The sequence below is a fragment of the Oncorhynchus kisutch genome, unplaced genomic scaffold (genome assembly GCF_002021735.2).
Source record: "Oncorhynchus kisutch isolate 150728-3 unplaced genomic scaffold, Okis_V2 Okis06b-Okis10b_hom, whole genome shotgun sequence".
NCBI classification, from domain to species: domain Eukaryota; kingdom Metazoa; phylum Chordata; class Actinopteri; order Salmoniformes; family Salmonidae; genus Oncorhynchus; species Oncorhynchus kisutch.
The window spans coordinates 11,497,039-11,509,251 of record NW_022261983.1 but is presented as its reverse complement, the minus strand read 5'-3'; the positions used below and the strand labels follow the sequence as shown (position 1 = coordinate 11,509,251).

Here is a 12,213-nt window from a genome sequence, read left to right as displayed (position 1 = left end):
TGCATACAACCTTCCCATTTGCTTTGGAACACGGTGTATTTGGGAATGGTTGCTTAGCTTTGGGACACGGTGTATTTGTTTTCTGGGAATGGTTGCTTAGCTTTGGAACACGGTGTATTTGTTTTCTGGGAATGGTTGCTTAGCTTTGGAACACGGTGTATTTGTTTTCTGGGAATGGTTGCTTAGCTTTGGAACACGGTGTATGTGTTTTCTGGGAATGGTTGCTTAGCTTTGGGACACGGTGTATTTGTTTTCTGGGAATGGTTGCTTAGCTTTGGGACATTCTCAGAACTTTCAGCATTTTCTTATTATTTCATTACATTATTTTCTTAGTGTTTCATTTTAACAGAATAGTTTTTAAAAAATAGTTCAGACAATGTTACATTTAATTTGGATCTTGGTAATGTTCTAGGAACGTTCTCCAACTGGTTTGACATTGGAATGTTCTCAAATATTTCAGAGAATGTTAAGAAACAACGTTCTTCTGGTTGGAATTTCTGTTCTTCAGCATAATGTTTCCTACAGGTTTCATCATCATTCTATGTAGAGTCGTGTTCTTAAATTATTCAGAGAACTTTAAGAAACATTTCCATAGAAAACACAAGATAACTTTAGTAACGTTCACAGAACGTTCTAGGAATGTTATTTAAAAACATGTACAGTACATTCCGCTCTCAGAGAACACTCTCTATCTGTCTGGTTAAGTATGACTTCCTAGTTAAATGAAGGTTAAATTAAACCTTTAAGTATGACTTCCTAGTTAAATGAAGGTTAAATTAAACCTTTAAGTATGACTTCCTAGTTAAATGAAGGTTAAATTAAACCTTTAAGTATGACTTCCTAGTTAAATGAAGGTTAAATCAAACCTTTAAGTATGACTTCCTAGTTAAATGAAGGTTCAATTAAACCTTTAAGTATGACTTCCTAGTTAAATGAAGGTTAAATAAAACCTGTAAGTATGACTTCCTAGTTAAATGAAGGTTAAATTAAACCTTTAAGTATGACTTCCTAGTTAAATGAAGGTTAAATTAAACCTTTAAGTATGCTCAGGTGTTTTGCCCAAACCCACTAATTGGCCACATCTGATCTTAATGAGTGCTTGTTTCCTTTGAATGGGGTCTGTTTGAACAAACTAAAACATGGCATGCTAGCTCCATCCTGGAGGCGCAGTGGACTAATTCCATGAATAGAGAACAGAAGATTATCGGTTTGAATCTCACTGATACTGTGTCTGTGACGTAGAAGTCCGTCACTGGCCGCGGGCAGCATTTGGTTCTTTAACGCACACACATATTCATCACTCCTCCCTGCGCCATTATACCATAAGTTAACAATGTGGGTCGACACACAATTTAACTTCTGTCTTGGTGCATGCATTTCACACTTGTCAATGTTTATATTTGAGAGATACAATAATTATTATACTTATCAATGTTGTGGATGAGCGCATTGTTTGTTTGTTCTGTTCCTCTCTCTCCATCTCTGTAGCTTCTGGGTATGCTGGAAAAGGACCCGAGCTAAGGGAATTGGGTTGGCTTTATAGTGCCTGTCCCAAATGGCTCATTAATGCATATGGGCATATTGAAAGATATTATCAGTAGTGATGTAATGTTGTAAATGTTATGTTGTGATATTGTTTAAAACCGTGTTGCAATGTATATCCTTTAGTATGTTTAGTTCATGGAAAATGTAGGTTTGTATTGTTAATTGATTAATTAATTAGGGTTAATTGTTCTGAGGGGAGGGGCTAGCCCTACAAAAGGAGCCTCTCTCCAGTCTCTAAGGGGGATTTTTTGGATTGAGCTGTGGATGGGGCAGCATTGTTGTTAAGCTGTCCCATAAGGTAGACGTTGATGGCAGTACTGTTGTTTTCTGTTCCGGAATCACTTGTAAATAAACACCTTTGCACAGAAGAACTTTTGCGGTTCCGCCATCTTTTTATTTTTATAGAGGTTAGGATATCCAGTTTAGGCATCTGGCCTACTCTACGTGACAGTGTCACAATAAAAAATGCATGTGTCTGCATTATTAACGCCTGAAATGAATTGCCATGTGTCCTACTCTGTGCTTGGAGTTCAAACAAGTTAACCCTAATTAAGCTAGCGGTGTTAAAAAATAATTTTTGAAACATTTAGTGAAAGTTATAAGAAAGTTATTAAAAATACTTTCAAATAACCTAAAATTTCTGTTCTCAGAACGTTAATAAAACCTCCCAGGAAAACGTTCATGGAACCATAGTAAAACGTTCTCAGAACCTCCCTGCAACCTAAATGTAAACATTCTCAGAATGTTAACTTCTGTTCTCAGAATGTTTTAAAAACATTCTGTTTTCCCAGTCAGGAAACGTATGGCTTTGTTCCAATAACCAATGGGGCACAACTGATTAGTAAAAAGGCACAGGAGAGACATCCTTTCCTGGACCATCTAGACCTGTCCACCCACTCCTCTCCACCTCTCAAACAACCACAGGAGACGTCTGTCCTAGAGTCCCTGGACCATCTAGACCTGTCCACCCACTCCTCTCCACCTCTCAAACAACCACAGGAGACGTCTGTCCTAGAGTCCCTGGACCATCTAGACCTGTCCACCCACTCCTCTCCACCTCTCAAACAACCACAGGAGACGTCTGTCCTAGAGTCCCTGGACCATCTAGACCTGTCCACCCACTCCTCTCCACCTCTCAAACAACCACAGGAGACGTCTGTCCTAGAGTCCCTGGACCATCTAGACCTGTCCACCCACTCCTCTCCACCTCTCAAACAACCACAGGACAGGTCAACAATACTGCACAGTGAACTGACAACAATGGTTGCTGCCATGAACACAGTAACAGTACTGTGGGCTGATGGGAATCACACTGACACTGTTATGCCTAGCTGGAAAACACTGAAATAGGAGGACGGAAAGAGAAGAGAAACCACTGAAATACGAGTACAGAAAGAGAAGAGAAACCGCTGAAATAGGAGGATGGAAAGAGAAGAGAAACCGCTGAAATTGGAGGATGGAAAGAGAAGAGAAACCGCTGAAATACGAGGACAGAAAGAGAAATAGAATGGACAAAGAGAGAGAAACAGAGAGAAAGAGAGAGAGAAAGAAACAGAAACAACGATGATGACAATAAGCAATAGAGCCCATCTCTCCCACCTCCCCATCTCCCCCTCCTCCCCCTCACCTCTCCCACCTCCCCATCTCCTCCTCCTCCCCCTCACCTCTCCATCTCCCCCTCCTCCCCGTCACCTCTCCCATCTCCATCTCTCCCACTTCCCCATCTCCCCCTCCTCCTCCTCACCTCTCCATCTCCCCCTCTTCCCCCTCACCTCTTCATCTCCCCCTCCTCCCCCTCACCTCTCCCACCTCCCCAACCTCCCCCTCACCTCTCCATCTCCCCCTCCTCACCTCTCCCACCTCACCACCTCCCCCTCCTCCCCCACCTCCCCCTCACCTCTCCCACCTCCCCAACCACCCCCTCACCTCTCCCATCTCCCCCTCCTCACCTCTCCCACCTCCCCACCTCCCCCTCACCCATTACTTCCTGCCAAGACAGCAGCTACTCTTCCTGGGGGTTTTCTTATGAATCCCTATTAGTTCCTGCCAAGACAGCAGCTACTCTTCCTGGGGTGTATTATGGATCCCCATTAGTTCCTGCCAAGACAGCAGCTACTCTTCCTGGGGTGTATTATGGATCCCCATTACTTCCTGCCAAGACAGCAGCTACTCTTCCTGGGGTGTATTATGGATCCCCATTACTTCCTGCCAAGACAGCAGCTACTCTTCCTGGGGTGTATTATGGATCCCCATTAGTTCCTGCCAAGACAGCAGCTACTCTTCCTGGGGTTTATTATGGATCCCCATTACTTCCTGCCAAGACAGCAGCTACTCTTCCTGGGGTGTATTATGGATCCCCATTAGTTCCTGCCAAGACAGCAGCTACTCTTCCTGGGGTTTATTATGGATCCCCATTAGTTCCTGCCAAGGCAGCAGCTACTCTTCCTGGGGTTTATTATGGATCCCCATTACTTCCTGCCAAGGCAGCAGCTACTCTTCCTGGGGTTTATTATGGATCCCCATTACTTCCTGCCAAGGCAGCAGCTACTCTTCCTGGGGTTTATTATGGATCCTCATTACTTCCTGCCAAGGCAGCAGCTACTCTTCCTGGGGTTTATTATGGATCCCCATTACTTCCTGCCAAGGCAGCAGCTACTCTTCCTGGGGTAAAGCAACATTAAGGCAGTTATATACAATTTAAAATATTACATGACAATTCATACCACTTTTCACAACACATTGTGTTCCCTCAGGCCACTTCTCTACTATCACATATCTACAATGCAAAATGAATGTGTACGTGTGTGTAGAGTGCGTGTTTAATTGAGCCAGGAGAGATTGACATGCATATTATTAATGTTAGCTCTCCGTGTACATTTTACGGGCCAGACGTGCTGCCCTGTTCTGTGCCAATTGTAATTTTCCTATGTCCTTTGTGGCACCTGACCACACGACTGGACAGAAGTCCAGGTGCGACAAAACTAGGGCCTGTAGGACATGCCTTGTTGATAGTGTTGTTAAGAAGGCAGAGCAGGGCTTTAGGAGCCTAGCTTGGCCTTGTTGATAGTGTTGTTAAGAAGGCAGAGCAGTGCTTTGGGAGCCTAGCTTGGCCTTGTTGATAGTGCTGTTAAGAAGGCAGAGCAGTGCTTTAGGAGCCTAGCTTGGCCTTGTTGATAGTGTTGTTAAGGCAGAGCAGTGCTTTAGGAGCCTAGCTTGGCCTTGTTGATAGTGCTGTTAAGGCAGAGCAGTGCTTTAGGAGCCTAGCTTGGCCTTGTTGATAGTGTTGTTAAGGCAGAGCAGTGCTTTAGGAGCCTAGCTTGGCCTTGTTGATAGTGCTGTTAAGGCAGAGCAGTGCTTTAGGAGCCTAGCTTGGCCTTGTTGATAGTGCTGTTAAGGCAGAGCAGTGCTTTAGGAGCCTAGCTTGGCCTTGTTGATAGTGCTGTTAAGACAGAGCAGTGCTTTAGGAGCCTAGCTTGGCCTTGTTGATAGTGCTGTTAAGAAGGCAGAGCAGTACTTTAGGAGCCTAGCTTGGCCTTGTTGATAGTGTTGTTAAGGCAGAGCAGTGCTTTAGGAGCCTAGCTTGGCCTTGTTGATAGTGCTGTTAAGGCAGAGCAGTGCTTTAGGAGCCTAGCTTGGCCTTGTTGATAGTGTTGTTAAGGCAGAGCAGTGCTTTAGGAGCCTAGCTTGGCCTTGTTGATAGTGCTGTTAAGGCAGAGCAGTGCTTTAGGAGCCTAGCTTGGCCTTGTTGATAGTGCTGTTAAGGCAGAGCAGTGCTTTAGGAGCCTAGCTTGGCCTTGTTGATAGTGCTGTTAAGACAGAGCAGTGCTTTAGGAGCCTAGCTTGGCCTTGTTGATAGTGCTGTTAAGAAGGCAGAGCAGTACTTTAGGAGCCTAGCTTGGCCTTGGCTTCACTCCTCCACGTCCTCCCCTTTTCTCTTCAACTTCCTCTCTCTCTCTCTGTCAGTCTATTTCTGTCTCTCTGCCTCTCTCTTTCTCTTTCCTTCTCTCTGTCTTTCTTTCATTCTTTCTCTCTCTCTCCCTACTCCCCTCTCTCACTCCTCCACCCCCCCCTCTCTCCGTCTCTCTCTCCCCCTACTCCTCACCTCTCACTCCTCTCTATCCCCCCCTCTCTCCCCTTTCCCTCCCCCTCTTTCCTTCTCTCTCCTTACTCCCCCCTCTTCTTTCTCTCCTTGTTTAATCCCCTTCTCACAAAGGACGTGTGTCCCATTGCCTTCCCATTGATTAGGTGGATAAGAGACTGCTGTTAGAGAGATACCCTAGCCTATTGACGTGAGCTGGTCCTATTTCTAGACAGGGCTAAAGAAGGCTGGATAAATGGCGCCATTGGGAGGACGAGTGATTATCACAGAGTGGTACTGGGAAGTTTGGTGAGAGGGACATCAGTTGCGTCCCAAATGACAACTTATTACCTTTGTAGTGTTCTTTGGACCATTGAGCAAAGGTGCAACTGGTCTCCACCCCTCCCCTCCCCCCTTGGCTCTAGCCTTTCAATGTCCACAGATCTGAGGGGTCTGAATAGGTATAAACAGTGGTTTATACCTTCCACCGTAAAGATATTTGAATATTTAAATGTTAGGCAAAAGGGGGAGTGGTTAGGGAGCGAATTGGACTAGTAGATTCCTGGATCTTTCTGAAGTGGTATAAGTAACCTAGTGATGTATTGAATTAAACTGGGTTATAGAAGTGACCTAGTGATGTATTGAATTAAACTGGGCTATAGAAGTGACCTAGTGATGTATTGAATTAAACTGGGTTATAGAAGTGACCTAGTGATGTATTGAATTAAACTGGGTTACAGAAGTCCACCTGCTTTGTAATGGATCCATGTGTGTGTGTGTGTGTGTGTGTGTGTGTGTGTGTGTGTGTGTGTGTGTGTGTGTGTGCACATCCTTTTTTCTTCTGTACTTTATAATAAGCTGTGTCTCAGGCATGTACCGATGTACACACACACACACACACACACACACACACACACACACACACACACACACACACACACACACACACACACACACACACACACACACACACACACACACACACACACACACACACACACACACACACAGACACAGACACAGACACACACCTCTTCAACTATAGTACAGCAGTCTCATCTCTCCACAGGAGGTGACTGAGTATTTGATTAGCTCTTTGGCAGTATGTGTGTGGAAAGTAAATAAAGAACTCCCTGCTGGGTTGCAGTGGTAAAGGTCAGCAGCTGGTGGTCCCTCTGCACACACACACACACACACACACACACACACACACACACACACACACACACACACACACACACACACACACACACACACACACACACACACACACACAACCACACAACCACACACACACACACACACACACACACACAACCACACACACACACACACACACACACACACACACACACACACCCGCACGCGCACACACACTCACACACAACCACACACACACACACACGCACACACACACACACCCGCACGCGCTCACACACTCACACACACACACACACACACACACACACACACACACACACACACACACACACACACACACACAACCACACACAACCACACACAACCACACACACACACTCACACACAACCACACGGAAGCACACACACAGACACACGCACACTGCTCTCCCCATCCTAGCCTGGTGTCTGATGATTGTGTCATTTAATTTCGGTAGACGCCTTTTGATCTGCTTTGATTTATAATGAATCTCATCCAGTTGTGTGTGTGTGTGTGTGTGTGTGTGTGTGTGTGTGTGTGTGTGTGTGTGTGTGTGTGTGTGTGTGTGTGTGTGTGTGTGTGTGTGTGTGTGTGTGTGTGTGTGTGTGTGTGTGTGTAGTAGTAGTCTGTCTCCTTGTGTATACGTTCAGACTGCTGGGCTGAGGTGGTAAGGGCCCAACTGGCACCCTAGTCTCTGTGGTGCACTACATCTGATCAGCACCTATAGGGAATAGGGTGTCATTTGGGACGCGGTCAGGGAGAGCACAGGGCCAGGGGCTGTGTTTCAAACTCATAAAAGACACACCCTCCTCCACTTACCCTCACCTTATGCCCTTGGGGGAATTCCCGCGGCCATATTTGTCATCGGTCCAAATGATTAGCCAATCAGGGAAGTTTGCAACATCAGCCCCTCAGCCCTCGTTTTTAATGGAGTTTGCCAGTTTACAATACTGTTCACTCTGGGCCTGAAAGTCCCCTAATTCAATTTGCAATGATTGTACATCCGCCAGGAAAAGTCAGACAAACCTTAAAACTTCAACGTCAATATGGAGAAGTTAACGTTCAAATAAGTAAGTAAAAAGGAATGTAAATAAGTTATAAATTGTGCTACTAATGTACAAACACGTCTTGTAAAAAGTAAATGTTTTTGGTTGGTTAGCTTTTGGAAATTGTAGAAATAAAACAAGTTACTGTTAGGATGGAGATATAAACCGTTACAGCTAGGATGGAGATATAAACCGTTACTGTTAGGATGGAGATATAAACCGTTACTGCTAGGATGGAGATATAAACCCACTAGTTACTGCTAGGATGGAGATATAAACCCACTAGTTACTGCTAGGATGGAGATATAAACCGTTACTGCTAGGATGGAGATATAAACCGTTACTGCTAGGATGGAGATATAAACCGTTACTGCTAGGATGGAGATATAAACCGTTACTGCTAGGATGGAGATATAAACCCACAAGTTACTGCTAGGATGGAGATATAAACCGTTACTGCTAGGATGGAGATATAAACCGTTACTGCTAGGATGGAGATATAAACCGTTACTGCTAGGATGGAGATATAAACCCACTAGTTACTGCTAGGATGGAGATATAAACCCACTAGTTACTGCTAGGATGGAGATATAAACCCACTAGTTACTGCTAGGATGGAGATATAAACCCACTAGTTACTGCTAGGATGGAGATATAAACCCACTAGTTACTGCTAGGATGGAGATATAAACCGTTACTGCTAGGATGGAGATATAAACCGTTACTGCTAGGATGGAGATATAAACCCACTAGTTACTGCTAGGATGGAGATATAAACCCACAAGTTACTGCTAGGATGGAGATATAAACCCACAAGTTACTGCTAGGATGGAGATATAAACCGTTACTGCTAGGATGGAGATATAAACCCACTAGTTACTGCTAGGATGGAGATATAAACCCACAAGTTACTGCTAGGATGGAGATATAAACCCACAAGTTACTGCTAGGATGGAGATATAAACCGTTACAGCTAGGATGGAGATATAAACCCACAAGTTACTGCTAGGATGGAGATATAAACCCACTAGTTACTGCTAGGATGGAGATATAAACCCACAAGTTACTGCTAGGATGGAGATATAAACCCACAAGTTACTGTTAGGATGGAGATATAAACCCACAAGTTACTGCTAGGATGGAGATATAAACCCACTAGTTACTGCTAGGATGGAGATATAAACCCACTAGTTACTGCTAGGATGGAGATATAAACCCACTAGTTACTGCTAGGATGGAGATATAAACCCACTAGTTACTGCTAGGATGGAGATATAAACCCACAAGTTACTGCTAGGATGGAGATATAAACCCACAACGAGTGATGCATTTCCGGGCAAGTGTGGTCCTTTCAGAAAATCATTCCTCCCTTCCCGCCCTGCAAGTGTAAACCCGTCAGACGTCATGATACGTCATCAGAAGTGTCCACTTAACTTGAGGGCTGAGGGGAGAGATCTGTCTGGTGTCACACTTTATCTCCTCCTGACAAATCCCCCCACTACAGTTTTCAGTTCCACGTCTCGTCCTCATCTCATCTCTGTTCCTTACAGCGAAGTGACAGGCTAGGGGGGGGGGGGGGAGGAGAGTGAGGGAGAGAGACAGGGAGAGAGAGGGAAAGAGAGAGAGAGAAAGAGAGCGAGGCAGAGAGAAAGAGAGCGAGGCAGAGAGAAAGAGAGCGAGGCAGAGAGAAAGAGAGCGAGGCAGAGAGAAAGAGAGCGAGGCAGAGAGAGAGAGCCAGAGAGAGAGAGAGCCAGAGAGAGAGAGGCAGAGAGAGGGAGGCAGAGAGAGAGAGGCAGGGAGAGATGCAGAGAGAGAGAGGGAGAGATAGAGAGGCAGAGAGAGATGCAGAGAGAGAGAGACAGAGAGAGAGAGAGAACTGACACCTTTAACAGTAATCCTTTCTTTTCTTGCTTCCTTTCCTGTTTCTGACCTTAAAGACAATCACTCTTATTATTTTACACACACACACACACACACACACACACACACACACACACACACACACACACACACACACACACACACACACACACACACACACACACACACACACACACACACACACACACACACACACGCACACACACACACAGTGAGTGAGAACCCTCCTCTGCTTCAGCCTGTCATCAGTCAGACTTGACCTTGGGCCAAAGCAGAGCAGAACATCACAGTGTCATTTAACAGTCCTCTGACCAGAGACAATTCAACTGAAACACAGTGTCATTTAACAGTCCCTATGAACAGAGACAATTCAACTGAAACACAGTGTCATTTAACAGTCCCCATGAACAGAGACAATTCAACTGAAACACAGTGTCATTTAACAGTCCCTATGAACAGAGACAATTCAACTGAAACACAGTGTCATTTAACAGTCCCCATGACCAGAGACAATTCAACTGAAACACAGTGTCATTTAACAGTCCCCATGACCAGAGGCAATTCAACTGAAACACAGTGTCATTTAACAGTCCCCATGACCAGAGACAATTCAACTGAAACACAGTGTCACTTAACAGTCCCCATGACCAGAGACAATTCAACTGAAACACAGTGTCATTTAACAGTCCCCATGAACAGAGACAATTCAACTGAAACACAGTGTCATTTAACAGTCCCCATGACCAGAGACAATTCAACTGAAACACAGTGTCATTTAACAGTCCCCATGAACAGAGACAATTCAACTGAAACACAGTGTCATTTAACAGTCCCCATGACCAGAGACAATTCAACTGAAACACAGTGTCATTTAACAGTCCCCATGACCAGAGACAATTCAACTGAAACACAGTGTCACTTAACAGTCCCCATGACCAGAGACAATTCAACTGAAACACAGTGTCATTTAACAGTCCCCATGACCAGAGGCAATTCAACTGAAACACAGTGTCATTTAACAGTCCCCATGAACAGAGACAATTCAACTGAAACACAGTGTCATTTAACAGTCCCCATGACCAGAGGCAATTCAACTGAAACACAGTGTCATTTAACAGTCCCCATGAACAGAGACAATTCAACTGAAACACAGTGTCACTTAACAGTCCCCATGACCAGAGACAATTCAACTGAAACACAGTGTCATTTAACAGTCCCCATGACCAGAGACAATTCAACTGAAACACAGTGTCACTTAACAGTCCCCATGACCAGAGACAATTCAACTGAAACACAGTGTCATTTAACAGTCCCCATGACCAGAGGCAATTCAACTGAAACACAGTGTCATTTAACAGTCCCCATGAACAGAGACAATTCAACTGAAATACAGTGTCATTTAACAGTCCCCATGACCAGAGGCAATTCAACTGAAACACAGTGTCATTTAACAGTCCCCATGAACAGAGACAATTCAACTGAAACACAGTGTCACTTAACAGTCCCCATGACCAGAGACAATTCAACTGAAACACAGTGTCATTTAACAGTCCCCATGAACAGAGACAATTCCACAAAAGAATGTGATTGTTTTTCATACCCCTCTCATCCCCTCCTCTCCTCTTCTCCTCCTCCACCTTTCCTCCCTGGTTTTCTGGATTGATTGGAGGAGTGTGCTGGTGCCAGCGCTGGTCTCGTATTGATTGGAGGAGTGTGCTGGTGCCAGCGCTGGTCTCGTATTGATTGGAGGAGTGTGCTGGTGCCAGCGCTGGTCTCGTATTGATTGGAGGAGTGTGCTGGTGCCAGCGCTGGTCTCGTATTGATTGATTATACCATGGGTTCAGTCTAGAGGGGATGGAGGGAGAGATGGAGAGCAGGGCGGGAGGGGCCGAGAGAGGGGTTGACGATAGAAAGATGGGAAGAGAGAGAGAGAGAGAGAGAGAGAGTGAGAGAGAAAGAGAGAGAGAGAAAGAGAGAGAGAGAGAGAGAGAGAGACAGAGAGAGAGCTGGTTGGTTGTATAGCCCCTCATAGAGACAGTCAGTGCGGGTCAGGCTTCTCTCAGGCTGCCTGCTCTTTGATGCTGGCTAGAAGGATTAATACAAGGTTTTAACCAGGACTTAGTGTGAAGGCCTGTCAGACAGCTCAGCTCAGTTAGCTCCTCTCCTCTACAGGCACGTGAACTGAATGGGACTGGGGAGCTATAGGAGGGAGGCTGGGGAGCTATAGGAGGGAGGCTGGGGAGCTATGGGAGGGAGGATGGGGAGCTATGGGAGGGAAGCTGGGGAGCTATGGGAGGGAGGCTGGGGAGCTATGGGAGGGAGGCTGGGGAGCTATGTGAGGGAGGCTGGGGAGTATCATCACGTTGGCCTGGGGGGAGGATTATGACTGTCATAAATACCTCTTCCCCCTTTTTCCTCTCTCTACCTTACTGATGTTACATTTGCAAAAACCTGGTTACCATAGAGTTTCTGGGAACATCAGA

At 45.3% G+C, this 12,213-nt stretch overlaps 1 protein-coding gene across 1 annotated transcript in view; it reads left to right on the top strand.

The window, feature by feature from the left end:
* The window catches only part of LOC109886419 (protein sidekick-2-like), a 192,703-nt gene that overhangs the window by 87,128 nt on the left and 93,362 nt on the right, over positions 1 to 12,213 (top strand). Inside the window, exon 2 of the mRNA XM_031813746.1 lies at positions 2,470 to 2,774. Coding sequence (XP_031669606.1) covers positions 2,470 to 2,774 — 305 coding nt within the window. The remainder of the gene's footprint in view (positions 1 to 2,469; positions 2,775 to 12,213) is intronic.